We start from the raw sequence: 22111 nt of genomic DNA, 5'->3' as shown, positions 1-22111 counted from the left end.
AGCAGGTATTTCTAAACACTCAGTATGGAGAGGAAACGCAAAGTGGAAAACACAAAAAATTATAACCACATTTTACAATTAGGTATATGCAAGTTCTGGAGTGACAAGCACATTTAGTGTCTGCATTCTAATTATTCGGACATTACAACACAGCCTTCTGGTCTTTTCCCTCGGGATCAATGCCCATCTCTCCCTTTTCTCTTTACAAACCTTAGCAGTGAAACACTAATTATTTACATTTTGAGAGGTCTCCAGAAATGGTGCTCTTTTAGTTTCAGTCTCAAACCAAGCCTTGTAATCACACAGTGCTTCAGAATCTCCACCCCAACATCAGAGAAAAGAGTGTTATTTTTGTTCAAATGCAGTGGTGCAAAACCTGTGCTTCAAATTAAACATATCCCTGATATTAAAAAGAAAAGCCCCCAAAAATGTTGTTTGTCAGCAAGGGTCCTACCAAAGCCAAAAATTAATAATGGTTTAGGAAGGACTTAATAGCTTAGAATCTGACTAATTCTTATTTAAAAATTAAACAGAGTTAAGGATTAGAAATACAGTAATTTCACGAATACAAGCCGCACCAATTTGACCAAAATTTTGGTGGAAACCCGGAAGTGCGGCTAATATTCTGGGGCGGCTAATCTATTAACAAAATTCTAAAAGCTGCCAACACGGAAGTGAGAGCCCGCGGCAGCCCCAAGCCAAGCTGGAGCCCGGCCGGCCCCGGCTGAGGTGGGAAAGCCTGGCAGAGGCGGGGCCAGCAGTGTGGGGGGCGGGCGGCAGAGCCTGAGCCAGCAGGGCGGGGCAGGGAGGGCGGCAGAGCCTGAGCCAGCATGGCGGGGGAGCCCGGGAGAACTGGGGCTAGCAGTGCAGGGGAGCATGGCAGAAGCAGGAAGGCCGGCGGGTGGGGCTGCCTGGCAGCGGGGGAAGCCCAGCAGAATCGGGGCCAGCAGCGTGGGGGAGCCCGGCGGTGCGGGGGCCTGCAGTGCCGGCCAGGGCGAGGAAATGCGGCGGCGGTGCAGACGAGCCTGGTGGCGGCGGCGGCAGCCCTGCCGGCGGGGCGAGCCAAAGCGGCGCTCGCGAAAGAAGCGCCGCTCGGCGAGCCAAAGCGCCGCTCGCGAAAGAAGCGCCGCTCGGCGAGCCAAAGCGCCGCTCGCGAAAGAAGCGCCGCTCGGCGAGCCAGAGCGCCGCTCGCGAAAGAAGCGCCGCTCGCGAAAGCGGGGCGGGGCGGGCGCGGCGCTCGCGAGGCGCGGCACAGGGCGAGCGAAAGCGGCAGCGGGGCGAGTGAAAGCGGCAGCGGGGCGGGCGGCAAGCCCGGCGGCGGCAGCCCTGCCAGCCGGGCGAGCGAACGCGGCAGCGGGGCGGTGCTGACGGGAGAGGGGGGCCAGCGAGCCCGGCGGCGGCGGCAGCACCACCCGGCCAGCCCCGCCAAGCCGTGGCACTGAGCTGGGCCACCCGGCCCCGTCGGCAACCATGAGCGGGCCGAGCCTGCCTGGCCCCGCCCCGAGCCAGTAAAGCCCGCTATGCCGCGATCCTCTTACTAATTGGCCAATTTGTGAAAGCTGCGCACGGATTCTCGCGACGAACGAAAGTGCGGCTAATATTCGGGGTGCGGCTTATCTATTGACAAAGACAGCAACATTGTCGAGGCACCGGGGGTGCGGCTTATAATCCGTGCGGCTTGTATTCGTGAAACTACTGTACTTGGGGAAAGGAAAGAATCATAGAAGACAAGTTCAAGAAATTGGATATGAAAAATTGGAATACTAGTTAAAATACATGAAATTAGATTTTAAAAGTCTAAGGCAGAATACTTTTTTCAAATGTTCTCTTACCCTAATTTCCCTTGTGAAATTCACTAAAAGAAATTTTATTTTAAAAATTTAAATGGGATTGAAGTGCATAATTTGGGAGAAACTGATTCTAACAAATTCTGACCAGAAATAGAGAGAATTAGGCTTTTTGTACAAAAAGAACTTCAATACTTACAGAAAAATATATACTTGATTTGGTTGCACTGGAAGGATACATTAAATACTCTAATTACTCCTAATACTCACCTGACTGCATTGCCAATGAGATTCTAAAAGTTCAGAAAAAGCTCTATTTTAAAAAATAGATTTTTTTTTTATTATTTCAGCGTTAACAGTGTTCTCTCTTTGATTTCTTCAAAGGAAAGGATTTGTCTATCCTAAAGGGATCAATATCAAGAGCAAGAACTGCACAGGGAAATGATTATGCATATAACTCTTAAAAATTTTTAAGTGGAAGAATTTCAAGTGGTTACAAACAACAGAAACATAATAGACTGTTTCACAGATCATAAATTAGGGGAAAAAATCAGATAGTCCTGCAATACCTTAAGTCAGTACTTTTTGGCACTAGATTTAGCAAGTTATATTTTAATGCTCACTGGAATAGATCTGCTGGATTGAAAAACCGACAATTTTAGATTACCACTTTCCTAAATAGAACTCTACTTTCAGATTATTGTCCATTTTAATGCTCTTATCAGTGCAGATTATTTTTATGCTTTTATCATACAGATGGCTCCACAATGTCACGCAAAGGAGCCTGAACTCAATTTACTTCTCTTGATGTGTGTCCCACCCTCTTGGCCTGCTACTCCTGCCAGTTTTGAGAGGCAGGTGAAGAGACACCCAGAGATTATTCTGCCCAAAGGAAACAGGATAACCTCAGTTCATAAAGAGCTAGAAATGGCACTGCAGGCGCTCCCAGAGGTTCTGCTCTAAAGGGTCACCATAAGGAATATCTGTGTGGCAGCCAGGGAAAGGACAAGGGCTAAGTAATTTTCCTTGGAGTTCTAGCTGTGTCTGAGTTACCCCACACAGTTGCAACTACTGGTACTCTATCCAACAGAAAACACCCCTTGAGGCTATGCAAAAATTTTTTTAAAAAGTAAAATATCTGTTATATGGCCAGAACAGACACATAGTACATTTTTATTGTATTTTTTTACAGAGAGAACTTGGGTGCAGTGTTCACTTCAATATGCAGGACTTGGTCAAGTATGTCAGAAAATACTGAATTTCACACACACTTGTATTTCAACCGTTTTGAAGCAACTGAGACTAAAAAATTCTACTGCTGATGCCTGTATATAGATGTTGATAAATATTTCATAGGTTGGCAGGTTTACTTTCATTGCCAATGATAGCTGCTGCATAAAAAAGGAAGAAAGTGTAGCCAGTCCCTTCCAAACCAAAGGGCAAGCTCAAGGCACTGAGGCACTGAAGAAATAAATCCATAGCCACTGATTGAACAGACTTGAATATCAAAAGCCCTTAAAATAATAAACACAACCACTTTCCCTCCCTCTCCTTCTACACATACTTTGCAGAGTAGAACTGTACCCCAAAAACAGAAAAACAGACCAGCCTCCATCCCAGGGGAAAGCAGTGCCCATATTTTATATTCAAAGAAAATACTTCATAAGTTTGTCCATAAAATACTGCCAAAACTAAATTTCCACGTATAATTTGTCATTGATTAGACCTCCTCATATACTGTGCACATTTACACATATTTTCTTCTGTATTTCCTTGCTTTCTGCAAGATCTAATCTACTTAGAGTCAAATGCACCCCTTGTCTCGCACTGGTACCTCAGCCATGTAAGTAGCTTTGTCTCCAAACACAGGATCCAGGGTATCCATGTTTTGACTCTACCTCTCAATCAGACAACTTAAGAGCTGTGCTATTACTTCCACACCCAGAAAAAGAGACAGAGACACTGTGAAAACACAAGGGTTGTAAGCAGGGCAATTATTGGTACTTGTGTTATTGTGGTCCCCAAGAACAGTGATAGTGGACACTACAGTGATAGATGCTGTACAGACAAAAACAGTGGCTGCTGTTCATTTGCCATGCAAAATTAAATTCAACTCAATTCATTGAATAATAAAAGCCCACCTAGAAAAAAACCAAAATACAAATTGTTTAAAGATCAGTCATAAAAAATAACTGAGGCCACCCCACCTGCCCCCCCAAAAAAAGTGAGAAATAATTCATTTTCCATTCTAAACAAGATGTAGCATGAACAACTGCAGAAAATAAGTAAAATGCTACATTCACCCCACCTCCTACAGCTGCAGTAGCACAAGTACTTTAGTAATAGATTCAATCAACATGACAGTATTCACTTTTTAGGCCATTATTCACTTTCTACATGTACCGAAAGAAAATGCACTTAACCCAAGCATTAAGATTTTTTTCTAGGCTCAAAGGCAGGATAATTTACTTCCTACTTACTACCTATTTTTAAAAAGATAAATATTCAGCATTGGCACAAATGTTTCCTAAGTTTTCCAGCACTTTTCTCTCATATGGAACTGCTAAAGTTCAGGCTTCATCTCAATTAAAGGGAGATGCAGGAGACTAAAAGCTAACCATTAAAAGAAAGAGAATGAAACAGACCAAAAAATATAAATTATTTATTCCAAAAGGGGAGGCAATGAACCAAATTTATCACAACTGTGAGGCGAGAGAAAAGCACTGCCTTCTTTCTTGACACTTCATTTGAAGTCCATGCCACAACCTGGCTCTGCCTATCTGCAGTAGCCTGGCAGCCCTGTCAGGTCATCATTAGGACTACACATTTCCATCATTTGTCTCCTCTGATTTTCTTAATTAGGTCTGAGAACATGACCTTTCCTACAGTTTGCCATATTTAGCAACCAAGAGATGAGATAGTTTTATGTGCACAGGTCAAAATCAATATCTAAGCCCTCTGGATATTGCTGTGGTTTTCAGCACTGAAGAAAACAGATCTCTAGACTCCTGAAGCTTATTTTAGCCAGACATCTGTGAGCTTGGTTAGAACTGGGGGAGAAACAGCAATAATTCATGTATAAGAGCACAAGGGAAGGCTGATTTTTCATTTGTAGAACTATGTCCACGCCTGCCTTACGTGCATGCATGTGCACTCAGAGAAAAAAAAAAAAAAAACAAAAAAACAGGAGACAAACTTTATTTTCCTTTTGCTTTATGAGGAAGAACAAGAATGAAAATAACACATAATTAACCTAAAACTATAGACAACAATCTGCTTTCCAATGCTTCCAATTCAAAGCAACAGCCAGTTCCAGAAGCCTTTTACTTCCCTCAAAGAGGCAAAACACCCAAATAAGACTTAGTGTTACTGGCATCTAATACCTCTTCACCTTCCCAATTCTAATTCCATCCCTAACATGAAATAGACTGCAGAGCAACCACTTAGCTAGTCAAACAAATATCCTTTGTCATCTCATCTGACTTTGTGCCTCAGACCCATACAAGTGTGCTGAATGGGGGGAGAAGAGGAGAGTAACTTATCCCTGTCTCTGGAACATGCCTCCCTTTATACACAGTGTAAGCCTCACTCTAACAGCAGCTTTTTGTAATAATTCAGAATCTAATATATTCAATTAGCTCTCCTTCTTGGACAAAGGCAATCACCATACATTATCACTCAAAATGTAATTCAGCATTGTAATTCTTTTAGCCTGATTCAGATTGAATAGCTTATGTAGACTACTATTCTCTCTTTAACAGAATGATAGATCATGTCTGGCCTTTCAAAGCTACGAAGAAGTAGCCCAGAAATTCAATAACACCCTTACTTATCTGTGACTTAGCAAGAAGACTAATCTGAACATTTGGAGTGCAGAAGAAGGGGAGTCAATTGGTGCCTCGACAGCCTCAGTAAAACCTACAAAGGTCAACACCAGGCAGGGACACAGCAACACATCCTGCTCTGGAATTCTCTTTTGGTAGGGGCTATCCATCAGCAGCAGATGTCTCTGAGCCACCAAGGTGTATGAGCCTGGGTAATACCAGGGAAGGTAGAAGAATTAAAATAAACTCAACGCCAGTAACAGGCTTACAGCATAGGAGAGAATTTAACCCTGAATGCCTTCCAAGGCATAAGAGCTCTGGAGTGCCTATATACATCAACACCATTTGGAAACCTGAGGATTTTAGGGGAAAAGAGAGCCTGCCCCTTCACAGGGTAGCATAAAAATGGCATGTGATGGGTAGCATGGAGCTTGGGTTTTTAAAGAACAAAGACAGAAAAACTCATATTTGTTGGGAAAAAAAAGGGGGGGTGGGGTGATGTGAGGAGATGTGGAACAATGCAGACAAAGAAGAGAGACACCCTCACTTGAATTCCCAAGGGACTCTGAACAGCAAGTGCTTCTTTTGCCTACCTGGTTTATATCCTGGCTGTGCACTTTACCCCAGGAATCTGCTTTAGACCATTTGCATTTCCCCAAAATACTCCTTCCACCTACCTGTCTGCCAAGGAGTAATTCCTGCCTGGCACAGCCCCCTGGGACCATGCTGCAGAACAGAGGCAACTTACAGGAGTCAGACAAGCAGCCCTCCTCCTCCACCTCTGCTTTTCCTTTGCACTGGAAAAAGGGGAGTCCCTTTTTCCACAATTCAAGCCTGCCAAGCTCCTTCTGAAGCTCCAAATACCACGTAGGAGGCCCAGCAAGGACCTTCCTAGCCATGCTCCAAGGGTTTTGGGCAGGTTACAGCCCCCAGCACACACCTCCCCTGTTTCTCAGGGGCTTCTCACACAGGGACATCCAACCAAGCAGACCTCCTTCATCATCACACCCCCAATCCAAGGCCCATGTTCCAGCCCCACCTGGGCACAAAAATTGCTTGATCCTTCCCCGGAAGCCCCAGTAGGTGTCACCCAGTCCACAGGGTCTCACTTATCTCTCCTCATCTACTTTCATCTCATCCAAGAACCAGGATTTGCCAACATTTCCTCTATGCCTGGATCACACTCAGTGATACACAGCTGGGGTTTTTTTGTTAAAGACATTACATAAAAAGTAGGTTATGATTGCTTTCAAATTTCAATTAGCCATAGAAAATTATTCATTCATTACTAAATTTAGCAATAGGCTCACATGCAAAATACAGCACTGCCTCATTGGACAGACTCAAATACAAGTGGTGAACTACCGTTTCAAACAGATTTCATATTACTCAGCTGTTTACAGTTTAAAAATACTTCTAAAATTCTATTTTCCATTTTGCAAAATTCATCTAACCCAAAAGCTTCCTTTATAGGTCCCAGTTTATTCCATAAAACTGTAAATATAATAATTTATTCCCTTGCCCCTTATTGCATGCAGTGGTAAAAAAAAAAGGGAAGTTGCATGCTTTCCAGTGAAGCCACTTCAGTAATTTCTAAATAGCTAATTTGTATTAGCATGAGAGATTATTCCATTAACAAGGTTTAAATTAATCTATTGCAAAAGTACTGCCTCAGAGAGTTGCCAACAATTTGACCAGCAACACATTCATTTTTTCCTCTCTCAACTCACTGTTTACTTTCCAGCTACACCACACTCACTTAGCACTAATTATCTTCATTTACTTCTATTATTCTGTATTGTATTTTTTTCTGGGACTTTTTTATCATCATCATCATAAATTTTGGCCTTTCAAAGCTGTAAATCTTCTTTGCCTACATGCTAGCTTCTCTCCTATTCATTCACTTAAGTGAGCACTAGATCATTTATACTGAATACATCTTTCCTGATGATCTTTTACTACGCATTTATTTCTCTTCTACCTCAACTAATAGAGTGATACATGGTTCTCAATTTGGTATCAGCCAACAATTGATCACAGTGCTCTGCTCAAACACATATAGCAATTACTACTACAAACTCCCTATTTCAGAGATTTATATGGTGGTGACATGACTGGATTCCACTCCTACCATGAGATTTCACAACAGCATCACATGCAATAAGTCAAATTTTTTCCAATATAAATTATATCTTATGGCATTATGGATGAAAACCACAGTATAAAATTGCTCAAGCTGACACTGCAAAAATATGCTTTGGAATTCAAAGTCTTAAATTGCACTGTTCTTGGCAAAAATTGTGGAATTTTCTTTAAGCCTGGTTTTTGTTAAATTTACTGATTGATGTCTGAACACAAAAAGATAGATAACATTATCCACCAAAGTAGGTGGTATTTTCTTAAGTAAGGATTAATACTAATTACTGTAAAGAATTACTGATAAATGCTATTTTGATCATTCACATTTGAAAGAGACTAACACCACATGTTTCAAGGGCTGTTTAAATTTTAGCCCAATATTTTCTCTTCTTACTCAGACTAAATTACAGCATGATGTATTCTCTTAACAATAGAAAGTTCAAGCCTAGCATTAAGTTGATTCATCAATCAGTGGTATATTTTCTTCTGTTGAAATTCTGTCAGGTCAAGAAAATAGTTAGTATTTAACTGCATAATTCACTTCCCATATATAAAAGCCAGGAGAAACATCTATAACTTTACTTGCAGTTGGGTAACAACAGAAATTTCTCTACAACTATTCATTTCTTCATTTGTTGAATTCTCCTCATGTCTGAATATGAAATGCTGTACAGTCTCTTTGAGCACAGCACTCAAGATCAGTCTCTTATATAATTATATGGCCTTGAACAAAGACATTAATGTTTTTTTCTTTCCTCTTCCATCTGTAGAATGTGGCTATTCATACTTAAGTGCCTCTTGAATTAATTGTTAGTTATTAATAGTTGTATTGATTAATAGTTAATGAATTCAAATTATTTTTATGGACAAAAATATGCTCAACCATGCAGAGAGGAAACTGGAATTTCAATTATATTGAAAAATGTGAATTGAAAATATACTAATGTTTCAAACAGCAACAAACCCAAAGAATTTTGAAATTGTCTGAAAACCACAGAAGTCACACTCAATTTTGTTTCAAGAAAATATTTTCTGTTGTATCTTATAATGGAATAACGAAGTAAATTGCAAAACAAAAAGCCACTTCAAAATCAAAACCAAAATCCAATACCAGAATTTTTTCAATTTAGTATTTGCTTGCCAAAAATAGTGATCAACTCTAGCTTCACCTATTAGAATTAGTGGATCATTTTAGAGATGACAAAAATGGTTTCACTATTAATCTAGAGATAAGTAATAGGACAGTCCCAAAACATCCAAAAACAAACAACACCAACAAAAAAATCCTCAATACCCTATTATACAGTTTTCTACTAATTCAGTGCTGCAGGTCCTGTGTCCCTTGCAAATCAATTAGTCCCCATCACAGTAATTAAAACATTCTTAAGAATAAATTGACTTGTCAGCTTAGGTCCTCCATAACATTCTCAGAGTCTCCAGTGCCTATTTTTTTAAGAGAGAATGACAGCAGACAGCAAAATAAACAAGATTCCACCTGGCCCAGTCCTCCTTCATTATAGGGACTCAACAAAGGATTCTATTTCCTCTTGTCTAAAATCATGTATGGAAAACATCAGGCCAGGAAAATAGCAATTCATATTCTTCATCTCATTTTATCACCACTGTCAACACTGCGTATCATTTCATCTCTGGTCATTTTTAAAAGAATATTCTCATTAGGACTTCCAAAAAAACAAAAAATTCCTGCAGCAGCTACAGACTCCAGTGCCATGGTTCCAAAGGCATTCCCTCTAGCAAAATTGAAGTGACCCACAGGTAAGAGTTCAGTTTGGTTACTTGTATGTTGAGCAGGGCAGCCTTGCACCTGACTTAATCCAGCTGCAAAATTATATGGTGTATAATCAGGGCAAGAGAGAGGTAATTTAAACCAGCAAGAAAGGGAGTTGACACACAAGGGAATGCTCTACACAACAGGAAAAAAAGATGAAAGGCAAAGATTTTCTGCTTTCAAGATTCCTTGAATGTGGCTTTTATTTTTTTCTTCTTTAATAAAAGGTTATCTTTCTCTCTACAGGCAGCTCTTGAAACAGTGATCACCATACACTGTCCCAAACCCCCTCCTAATATGCACTGTGTTATTCCGCTGGCATTGCTGGCAAAACCCCTCAGGTCCCATAAACCAGGCTATGAGCCCTCAGTAGAAGCATGGCAATTTACACCAGTGGAAACTCTGCTCCAATGATTCTACAATGATTTATCCCAACCAAATGTCAGAACCCACTATGGGAAATGCAGATGAACAGTCTTGAAAGGACAGCATCAAGAAAAATCTTGATTTTTTTTTTTTTTTTTACCTCAGGCACAATAGTAGAATAACTAAAACCAACACTGCTATACTGATTAAGGAGAGTTTTGAAGAGCCAGGGGAAAACTGAAGTACCAATCAGCTTCTCATTGCTACAAGGCTACACTGAGATGAAGAACCTGCAGAAATACAAACTCACGCAAGAATTTCTCTGCAGAATTGCTGCCTTGAGTCCAAAATCATCTGTGCTTAGTTCGACAGCTGTCACAGCCACTGATACAGACATTTTCCTCAGGGATGTTCTGTAGGTCACATCACCAGTCTAAAGTCAAAAAGTGCTCCTTCAGCAAAATCTTCACCAGGTTGCTTCTATCTGCTGTGGGTGAGAAAAGCTTCCTTCCTGGTTTGTTGGTTTTTGTTGGTTTTTTCGGGTTTTTTTTGTCTCTTGTTTTATTTTTAATTTTTTAAAATTATTTTTATTCTTTCTGTCTAAATGTCAGAAACTGACATATGGCCACTCCTTCCATCACTCTATCAGTGTCACAGCAAAGTAATATGTGAAAGCCCTGAAGAATAATCTGCAGTCTGGGACTTTAATATGACAAACAAATACTTAAGGACAGGTCTCAGAAGGCTTTTTTGTTTGATCTAATTTGTGTTATTTCAGTCTGTAGCTTGATATAAAATGAAAACTTCTCTAGGGAATTAAACATCAAATAATATCACATTTTTTCCACTGCATTTAATAGTTTGCCTACCTGTCCTCACATCATTGAGAAAACCACTTTAAATTTTATAAAAAATAGTGGAATTTTAAAAAAGTACTAGGGTTTGTTTTTGCCTATATTTCACTTGGCATAGTTTTATTTTGATAGCTAAGCTGTTCTCCGGGCTGGACTAGATGATCTCTAGAGATCCTTTTCAAGGCAGCCATCCTGTGATTCTGTGATTCTGCATCTTATAGCTTTAGCATGTGTCACAAATAACCTCAGACACATAACTAGTTGATGTTTTTATATCGTGTAACCAGAAAGCAGACTGCTGGAATCCTCTTTGAGATTTTATTAAAAATTCATTAACTCTCTGAACTCTTTAGGCATGGAACTTTAATGGATTTACCTTAGGAATATTTTCTTGGTAGACTTATCCAAAAAACCAAGCAGTTAAAACATACTAGTTTTTTGCATTCAAGTGTCTAAATGTTAGTTCTTTTGCTGGATTGTGATCTACTCCCAGAGAAATGAAGAACTAAGGAAGAGCCTAGATTTCCAGATTTCTCCCTACCCTTTCATTTAATTATGAAATTACCAAACAAGGATCTTCAATTCAATTCACCTTCCTCTAAAAATACTGCTGCCAAACAATGCTGCACAGATCAGCAGGTGCTTTCTAGCGCTCTAAGACAATTCAGTGAGTCACTGCCTGCCTCTTTGCCACCTGCTATAGTGTACTAGAAGCAGCTGATAAATGTGTATTTTACTTCCCAATTGTTCCTGTGAAGAATTTGCATTAGCAGAACTACCCTGATCAATCATCAGTGAAAGCAAGCAGCCTTCCCCAAGAAGGGGGACACACAGCCCAAACTATTCCTGGTAAGTCAGATGGAGCAGTTTTCCTCAGTGCTGTACAAAGGTGCTGCTGTCTGCCTCTACCTGTCCTGAACCCTGAGGATGCAGAAAGAAGGAAAATAAACATGGATTTTTAACACCAAAAACTACAGCAGCAATTAAAGAATGAGCCTTCTGGCTAGGACTCATAAGCGAACTTTTGTGCATTCTGTGGGTGGCTATCAGAGACATATATACAGTAATTCAATAAATTTAAAACCATAAATTTCTTTCCTCTGCCCCACACCTCCCCCTGCAACCACCGAGTAATAATTAATGGATGGAAGTGGTGTACTGACCTCATCAACATTTTCAAATGCATTGATGACATCATATGGCAGGCAGGAGAGCAGGTCAATCACAAACCAGGTCTTCAAGTAATTCATGCGAATCAGCTTGGGGTCAGAGATCACCTCTCCCGCCGGCCCCACAAAGGTGGTGTGGAAATTAAGCACAATGTCCACCAGAAAAATGACATCTACAATGCTGTCAACTACCAGCCATGCCACGTTGTTCTGTTTGGTTTTAAAGGAGACATTGTAAGGGACCAAAATTGCAGTGTAGAAGGTTAATATCAAGATGATCCAGTCCCAGGTAGTCTTGAATACACAATAATGCAAAATTATATGCGGTGGAGTCTTTGGTGCCTCTTGTTTGTACTGTGGGAGGATTTCAGAACCCAGCTGCAGTACCTGTAGTCAGAGAGATTTGAGAGGAAAAAAAACATGCTTAAGTTTTTCATGGTATTTTTCACGCTGTAGATTCTCAAGCTCAGTACAACAGCTCATAAAAATTCATGTCCATTAACTCCTTTTATCATCACCAAATGGTAAGCGAGGCAAGAAATGCATTCTGTTACACAAATCAGCATCAAACTAAGAACAGTTGTTTCTTTTAATGCCATTAATTATTTTTTGACACTAACCTGTGGAGTGTCCAAGAGAAAGAGAGAACCCTTTTAGCTATCTAGACAGACAAGACAGAAAAACGATGGGCAAGAACAGGCAGGAAGGCTGGTCTGAGTAGAAACTGATGGCAAATCCAGGAACAATACACAACTGAGTTCCAGTCCAGCAGCAGGACCACTGGACCACATTTTTTTCAATATTGGTTATTTAACTCTTCACTACACCGTGTCTGAAATAATCTCATTCTACAATCTATCATGAATAGATTGCTTCTTTCAGGCCTTTCTTCCTCTTCTCTGGGCTGTGCAGGTCCAAAGCACACGGATATCTATTATTAGCCTCAATAAACTCATTTTGGACTTCACCTTTTCATTCAGAGAAGTTCAATATGTTAACTACCTGATGGTGTAGAATCACAGAAAGGTAGAATCACAGAAAGATAGAATCATTAAGGTTGGAAAAGACCCCTAAGATTCTTGAGCCCAACGATTAACCCAGTACCACTATGTTCTCCAACAAACCATGTCCCCAAGTGCCACATCCACACACCTTTTGAACCCTGCCCACTGCTGCAAAAACAGTGTTATCATGTATGCAATTTTTAGGACCTCAAGTTTCTTTCATATACCTATGAATAAGAACGTATTTGTTTATCTGTATGGATATACATGAGGGCGAAATCAACATCAAGAACCTGCGTCCAAATAAAGTTAAATTTTACAGCATATTTTACCCTGGATGAGTTATGAATGAAAACTGAAAGGAACATGAAGGCTTGCTTGAGTGAAACGTGTTTGGTAATGCCTAACTCACAGAATCTGTGAGAAGTATTTAGGAGCATAGTTCCTTTTTCACATTTATTTACACATAGTTCAGAGCAATAGGAAGCAGGGAAGGAAATTAAATAGTGGCTTTTCTCTGGGAAAAGATAAGACAAACACAGTTAGAATAGAAGGATGTCTTCCTTTCATGCTCCTTATCTCAGCTTTTTTTATGTCAGTTATTTAGACATGGATTTTATCTGCAGGCTTTTTTGAGTGCCTTTTTTTTCTTCTTCATCTTTTTTTTGGTGAACTGGTGAGATATTTTCCAACAGTTTCAGCCAAAGGGGACAAAAGAAACCAATCAGCTACAGAAGTTCTACTTGGACAAAACAGTCTCGGATGAAATTCCCTGCTGCTCTGAACCTCACATAATCACTTACCCATGTACACAACAGGGGTCAGACACTGCCAGATCACAGTTCCTCACACATGTGTAAATGAGAATGGGAATTGCAAGCCTGCTGACTTTGAGCACAGTATGTTCTGCTGAAGAGAATTAACATGACCTGCTCTGACAGACCTGCATCTTACCACAGAGGCATTAAGATTTTGAAAAAAAATAAATTTAAAAAAAAAAAGAAGACTCAATATTTTTGTTTCACTGAGTTTCTAGAATGACAGCAAAGAGAAGAAAGGAACATTTCACCTGCAGACCCAACTAGGACTCAGATGTGTTCACTGAAGTATTATGTACTCTATTGATCCTGACCCTGATTCATGTAGGTTCTCCCTACTACCAAAAAAAAAAGGGAATTAAGCTGTCCTGTGTTGAGAGGAGTTGGAAGCAGCACAAGGCACATGCAGTTTCTCTTCTCTGTAGGAGGCACTGGCCAGCCCATGCAGTCCCCAAAAGTCACTGGTGTGGAAGAGGCAGAGGTTGTGTATTGAGTCTGTGTGTTACCCAGAGCATCATTCCCTTCAAGGTTTGTTTGCAGTCCCAGTGACAGATGTTGTGATGTCTTTTCCCAACAAAAGCTCTAGCCCAAATCAATATTGCAAATATCTACTGCCTTTCCTGTGCGCACATTGCAGCTGTACCCGAATCACTTGGAAAGCAGCGAGTTACTCCTGGTTTATATGAGGCTCTGCACAAGCAGCAGCTCTAACACAGGATCCTAAGCCTGAAATAAGCTTCACTGGGTAAGGAGAGTCCTCTGCAATACTCACTCACTGGAATAATTGATCAGTAAAACCAAGCACCTCCATCACACAGTAACATTTTTCATTTAGCGGCATTTCAGTTCTAATGTTCAGATTTTACTGGTGGGGGGAGACAGGATCACCCGTCAAATGCAGCAGGAAAGTATAATTGCTTCTTCTGCAATCACAGGCCTACGGTTTATTATTTTAGCCCCTGGTATTACATGAATAAGTCTGATATTTTGATAACTATTCTAATCAGCACAGGAACCTCAACCATGAAAAACTGAAAAAAAAATTTGTTTGCTCTTGTCAGATGGTTCTTACCTATACATACATAAGTTCTAGACTGAAAATTATATAACGCACTCCGTTTCGGTCAACGCTTCTCTCTTTGTACTCCAAGAATTTGCAGAAGTATTGCATTAACAAAACTAAATTTACTGGAAAATATACTAATGCATACCTGCATATACAAATAGGGGAAAAGGCAAGAACAATCTCTGTTTGGCAAAAAGAAGGGGCTAAATGATGGTGTCCATTATTTTGTTGTAAAGAGAAAACAACATAAAAATAAAGCCAGTGGAACTGCAAGGATGTAAAACTGAACTGAAAGCAGAAAAAGCAGTCTTCTAGTTCCAACTCATTAAGATAATAAACTGCTGCTTCAGTGTTTTAAAATGCCATCACCAAATACGAAGCACTCTCTCCTTCTTGTTTGAGATTCAAGGGCTACAGCGCAAGAAAGTAAAAGGACTGATGACTGATTGATCTCCTTCCCTTTCTATTTAGAAAGTAAACATACTCTAAACTATCTGAATAGCTAGGGACCTTACTAATAAGTCTTTTGAACTTCTGTTACCCCCCTGGAGTCTGTGATGAAGACCTGCCAATGGTTATTTAAAGAGACATGGGGCCATGGCTTTAGTTCGTCTCCAGCAGAAGGATGTGCACCAGCACTGTGGGCATCGATCCTGAATGGAGGGGCAGGAGACAGGCATCAAGGAACGACACAGGGATTCCAATCACTCACCAGGTGGGGAAAGCCACCTGCAGCAAGCCTGAGGTGCCTCAAGTCCTCTTTTTGGGTGGGTTGGAGGTGACAAGTTCTTGCCTGGGCTCCCTCTCACTACATCACTAACATACACCTTTGTAAAATCACCCCATCTTGCTGGCACTGCCAGAGATGATTTCACAGCCTGAGGTGAAAGAAGGGCACTGCCCCAGCTCACACTGTCTCTCTCAGCAAAGGCAACTTGCTTTGCACACTGGCAAGTTCACAGCGCCTGGCACTGCCAGCCAAGAGCTTTCAAAGGCACCAAAATCTTCGTTTCACTGAAGGAAGAGAAACATGCCAACAACAAAGCTTTATAACCTCAGAGAACAAGCATGTGCCTTAATTGTAAAGCACAACAAAAGAGCTCAGTACTGCACAGAAACCATGGAAGGAGGTCCACAGAGCTTAGTGCTAAAGCTCAAGGTTTTGTCAGGTCACTGCACTGGAAGTTACAAGAGCTCCTTTCTCCACTTTTCATGCCAAAGGACATACAGAGTATTTCTTCACCACCCTTCTCCACACAGACCCTACCCCTCAGTCATTTGGAGATCAAGAGCTATAAACCCCAGTCTCTCTGCACCGTCCAGCAAACCCAGGTCGATGCAAAATACCCTCTGCCCTATTCCAAGGTGCTCCTGCTGCGCTCCAGCCTCTAGGGAGAGTAGTGCCAACCTGAGACAGGTTTGCTGAAGCAGTCAGGTGTAGTTACACACCCACATGAACCAACCACATTCAAACTGCTGTAAAGCAAATTCTCCCGGAGAAGAAAAAAAAAACAAACCCCAAGAGACTGAAATTAAAGTAATCATGAAGAAAATGTACTCAACTATATAAACCAATATGCTGAGCTCCCATTCATTGCACTGGACAATTTGATTACTACAATTTTCTAAATAATTGAAACAACTCTGGTTTTGGAAGATTTTTCACTATTATACAGTTTTATCGTAATAAAAGAAATATTTATTTCAGAAACTTATTAATGAATTTATTATTTCAGTTACTTATTATTCATCAGATAATACAGCTTTATTATCTGCATTTATTATTTGTGGTAATGATGCATGGTGGTTTAATAGCTCTCTAATGCTGGAGAATTTTATTCCAAGAGCAGAAATGCCAAATTTCATCATGGGTATTACAAGACTGTGTTCCTTTTTAAACACAGCAACTTTTTTAAAATCCTTTACAAAATGGTGACTATATCCCAAGTCAGGAGTCATAAATTGCGTCATAAGTGGTTACAATTATTTATTTATTTTTTAGACTGTATGACTGGGGGGCAAAAAAAAAAAGCTAACACATAAACATTCACTCATTTCCAGCTTAATCTCTCCTTTTCATGTTTTCAATTGCACCTATTTGCTTTCTCTCACTCTCCCTTGCTTTTGTTTTCCCAAGCACCCACACAAATTGCTCCCAAGCTAAGGGCTAGGAGCTAAGCCTCAATATTTTGATTGGCAGTTTTAATGGCAGTTATAAGTTCCTGGTAAACAATGTTAAAAAAAACATGGCAGAGGTTCCATTCTTAAGCAGTGCTGCTAAGCACCATTATAATTTCTCTGCTTTTATTTCTCATAACTATCATATTTTTTTTGATTTTGACACAGTCTTGTTTGCCCAGAACCACCTGGCAAAGGTGCAGAACACATCAGCTGAGACTATAGGTGCAGATGACACATGTATTCATTCAGCAGTGACCAGGAAGAACCATCCCTACAATCAGCTCCTTGGCAATTAAGCAGCAGAAATGCATCAGTTGCTTTACAACTCCTATTGCAAAATGTTGTCTCACAGCTACCTAACACCCTTGTGTTAATTGCATAATTAATTTGAGGAGTTTTCATATGACTGCTATTAGAGAAGTCAGGCTAAAAAAAATCTGTGCCTGTTGCTGAAAGTTGGAGACTGAAGCTTCACAGACACTGCTTGTGTTATCCATGGCCTGTTAGTCTGTCACTAACACCTTTCTCAAACTGTTCCACAAACAATAAAAAGTTGTAAACTGTTGTGGCAGGCTCCAGCACCTTGCTCTACTCAGGTTCTAGGATGCAACAGCCTCCCGAGACATTCAAATATATAAGTGATAAATAACTAAGAGCAACACAAATAACACTGCAATAAACGTGGAGCCTTCTCACGCAAACAAGATTGATGTGAAATGTCATAGTGAGAAGCAAAAGAAAAAGGATGAATTTTAAAATTTCAGATAGGCTACTGCAGGGATGAAGAAAAAAATATATTTGAAAATACAACAGGGAACTGTTAGAGATCCCATATTCAATATTATCAAGAAACCTTTGCAGAATAAGAAGCCTGGCACCCCATCTATCTTCAAATAAAGAAAAGTGGTCTTGTCTGTATGATTATCTGCACTCTTCTTTTCCCTAGTGTAGTTCTATTGACTTAAATGGAATTACAGCAGGAAAAAAAAGCTACCTAACATCACAGCTGGGGCTAATGTTCTTTGTAAAATTATGACTGCAATATTCAGTCAGCAATTAAAGAAACTAATTTCAGACATGTACACTATACACTTGCCCTTTATTATTTGTAATGAATCAGCTGGCTGTGCCAGTAAGAACACTTGCAAAGGCTTCTTGAGCACATGGCCTTGCAAAAAGTTTTGGTAACATATAGTCACTGACATCCAGACTGTTGCCAAACAGAATAACCTTTGCCTTAGGTTTTGCTGCCTACATTTTAGCATTAACTCAAATTCAAGGGTAGAGATCTAAAGAGAAGAAAGGATTATTTGATATTAAGCCTTGAGTAGGATTAGGAGGAAAACTATTCCACATTCCAGGACACTAAAGCAACCTCAGGGTGGACATGTGCTAATCACATGGTCTTCCTGGAGTATGGCATCCATGTAAATGTCTGTCCCTCCCCTGTGCTAGTATGATCCGTGTTACTTCTCTGCTTCCAACAGAAATTGGTTTCCCCTTCTTGAGTTCTTCTGTATTAAATACTGAATAGGTAAGATCCTGTCTGCAGGAATTTTGCCATTATATGTGATAACAAGACAGGAGATTTTTAGTTTGCATAGAAACGAAGATGTATACAAAGGAACTAAAGAGTATAGTATAACTGACTATATAGAGACCTCATGGCACCCATCAACACTTTACACCTCCAGCTGCACAGGAAGATCAAGAATTATTGTCAAAGCCATAGCTGCCATGGCATTCACAGCAGGAAGTGACACAGGACTGCCATGTTATACTGGCTGTGCTGTCATTAACACCACACCAATCTTCTCCCCAAACCATTTTTACACCAGGGAGACCCTGCCACTGGCCCAGGAGACAGTTACAGGAAACTTGGGACAGTCTCTCCCCCTCGTGGTGAAAGCCCTCAAACCTAAGTGCTTTGAGGGGCCTTCTCTGCCTGGAGCTTACCTCAAAACTTTGAAAGGCTACTTAAACCACAAGGTTTCATTTTCCTAATCTGTCTGCAGTGCTGTTTGTGGCATCTTACAACTGTTCTGTCCATAAAAGCAGTAAGTTAAACATAGGTTTTAACCAGTTGGTAATGCAGGGTTGGGATCCCACTGAAAGGTAAGTAGATATAAATTAATTCAGAGAATAATCATATCATGGATTATCCATGTGGATTCTCCATTGTGTACTAGACTGAGTTCTTCTCACCTCAGTTTTACATAAGTAGATAATCCAAGATCCTACTCTTATTAGGATCCTCAGAAGAGTGGAAACTAAACAAGAAAGAATTATTTTAATAACACCTTTCTAAGGCTTTGCTAAGATATGGAACACAACACTGCAATTAGTTTAGATGAAGTCTTTGGGACACCTGTTTGCATTGTGCTGTTATAGGACACATTTCACAGCACATGTACCAGATTCCCAGGGCAGGGAGGACTGACAGTTCTTGGCTCATGCAGAGATGACATACCCACAAAGGCTAAAAAATTTCTTTACAGCTTCCTGGGGAAAGAAAAAATTACCTCAGCAAGTCTTGAGTGCTTGTGAACGTTCTCTCCTTTCTGCACGCTGGGAGCAAGCTGCTGCAGCACTCCTCTGCTGCTTGTGAGGGCACGGGTCAAGCGGGCAAACTTCCCCCAACCTTGAGAAAACATGCAAGATAGGACACATTAGCAAAAACAGCTGCAAGTGTACCTCATAAAACCTCTTACAACTAAAGGGAGGAAAAGACGTTAAAACAGAGCAATCTGCTTTAATACTGATGAGAAGGGAGGATAATTTAACCAAGCACCAGATAAAAGCAAGTCAGAAAATAGGTGTCAGCATGGTATAGAAATAAAATCCATGACTTCTGTGACTTTGTATTCAATGACTCTACACAAGTACTGCTACACGAACTGCATATTTTGCAAGGATAAATGACCACTATACAATAATCTCATATTAAATCTAATGATCAGATTTGGATCTCACAGCACTGCAGAAGACACTCCAGACTAATCAAGATGTAAGGCTAGAGTCATGCACAATGAAAATTACAGTTGTCTGTAACAGAAGTGAATCTGGCCTCAGATGCATCAAGCATAGATCTGGAATAAGCAGAGAAATATACATAAGATAATAAAAAGCAGAGCAGAAAAGCAAAACAAAATCATTAATTTTACTCTCTCTAAACAAAAGGGGGAATATACTAATAGATTTTCTCAAACTCAAACATTTAGCAGCTTCTAGCAGAGACGTCATATGCTGAATTTTAATTCAGAATATTTTTTACAGTGATTTCAAATATCCCTCAAACTAGAAGACCTTCAACAATAGTCAAAAGAGCTAGCTACAACTATAATTTTTATGAGCAGTACTTCGCCATAACAGAAAGGCAAAGTATATGCCTGGATATTTTTGGTAGACTGAAAGGAAAGTATCAGTGATTTTAGTCCCAATCTTGAAAAATGCTAGCACCACCTGGGAGCTCTTGAGCTCATCTCCTATCATCTCCTACTCCAACTAAGGACACCTAGCACCTTGAAGATGCAGTTTATATTGAGAATCTGGAAAACACTGCCTACACAGCTATCTTGTAGAGATTTTTTAGGTACTGAAAGGTGATATAAGGTGTCCTTGCAGTCTTCTCCTCTCCAGGCTGAGCACCCACAGCTTTCCCAGCCTATCTGCACAGCAGAGGTGCTCCAGCCCTTTGAGCATCTTTGTGACCCTCCTCTGAACCCGCTCAACATGTCCTTCTTACACAGGGAACTCGGAGCTGAGCACAGTCCTCCAGGTGTGATCACATAAGATTGGAGCAGAGCGGGAGAATCATCTCACTTGACCTGCTGGCCAAGCTGCCTTTGACACACCCCAGGAAATAGCTGGCTTTGTGAGCTTCAAGTGCATCTCAGGCGGCCGGTGCAGGACTTGGCAGGTGCTCGGCCCGAGGGGGATGCGCTCCAAGGCTCGCCCGGCGCGGAGGGAGCGGCTGCGGGACGGGCGCTGCGGCGCTGGCCGTGGTGCTGAAGGGAACGAGCGGGGCTCGCTCGGGAACGCCGGCCCCGCGGGAAACAGCAGAACACGGAGCTCCAGCTCCAGCCGGGAACTCGAAACCTGCCTCCCTTACCACACGCAAAACGCTTCTAATGACAGACAGCATCGACAGCTCCTTTAACTCAAACCGGATTGATGGGCAGGGCATTCTCCTGGAAGATGTGAAATTTGGTTCAAAACCAAACTTTCAGTGTGAATTTTCTTCCCGGCATTGTTCTATGATTTGGGCCATTCGGACATACACAGAGAGAGGATGAAAAAGACGCGCCCCACCTGAGTTTTCTTGCACAAAAGCACTGCCAGACAACTCTGGGTCGTGAGTTGTAGCTATGAATGCTGAGCACATTCGGGTGCCCCCCTTCTTCCCAGGAGTCGTCCGTAAGTACAGCTTAACCTATTCCTCTCTCCTCAGCATCCCCTGCAAGCATCTCCTCTGCCCTACATGTTGAACATCTCACTTGCAGGTGCCTAAATGGTACACAAAATAACTGTTTCCACAAACATTAGCTCTCACCCTCTACTCCAAATTCTGATCTGAAAGCAATATAACTGTTTTAGGCAATAGATTGTGTCACGAGGGAGGATTTTTCAGCTTGGCTTTTTAAAGCAGTGTGGACACAAATCGGGAGTACACACCCTCCACACTCAGGGAGCCCAGCTTGGAGATACACACTCCATTGTGCCATGGTGTGCCTAAAACCAGGCACTGAATCAATGTGCAATGTGTAAGAATTTCATCTTTAGAACAGAACACTCTCCTCCTGGTATTGCCTTTTGGGGTTTTGGTTCTTGTGAAAGAAAACGATAAAAAACATGGCAGCTCCAACATGCAGTTAGACCTGAAGATTGAGGCATAGGAAAAAGAAAATAAAAATTAAACAGCATGCCAATACTAAACCTTTTGAATGATAACATCTCCAGTAATGCCTGAAAAGACAACAGTACCTGTTGAATTTATTGCAATTTTTCCTCCAGAATCCTAAGGAGAGACATAGCCAACAGTAGGTCAGTTATCTATCCAACGAAGACAGGTCAAATAATGGACTTAAGCCATAGGACCAAACACAAACACTAAA

At 40.9% G+C, this 22111-nt stretch overlaps 1 protein-coding gene across 1 annotated transcript in view; it reads right to left on the bottom strand.

Moving 5' to 3' along the window:
• KCNH1 (potassium voltage-gated channel subfamily H member 1) overlaps window positions 1-22111 on the bottom strand; it is a 173505-nt gene that overhangs the window by 123916 nt on the left and 27478 nt on the right. The window contains exons 5-6 of the mRNA XM_033055360.2: window positions 19520-19638; window positions 11923-12315 (exon numbers count right to left, since the gene is read on the bottom strand). Of these exons, the coding sequence (XP_032911251.1) occupies window positions 11923-12315; window positions 19520-19638 (512 nt within the window). The remainder of the gene's footprint in view (window positions 1-11922; window positions 12316-19519; window positions 19639-22111) is intronic.

This window comes from Catharus ustulatus, chromosome 3 (assembly GCF_009819885.2).
Source record: "Catharus ustulatus isolate bCatUst1 chromosome 3, bCatUst1.pri.v2, whole genome shotgun sequence".
Taxonomy (NCBI): Eukaryota; Metazoa; Chordata; class Aves; order Passeriformes; family Turdidae; genus Catharus; species Catharus ustulatus.
This window is presented reverse-complemented; position numbering and strand designations above follow the sequence as displayed.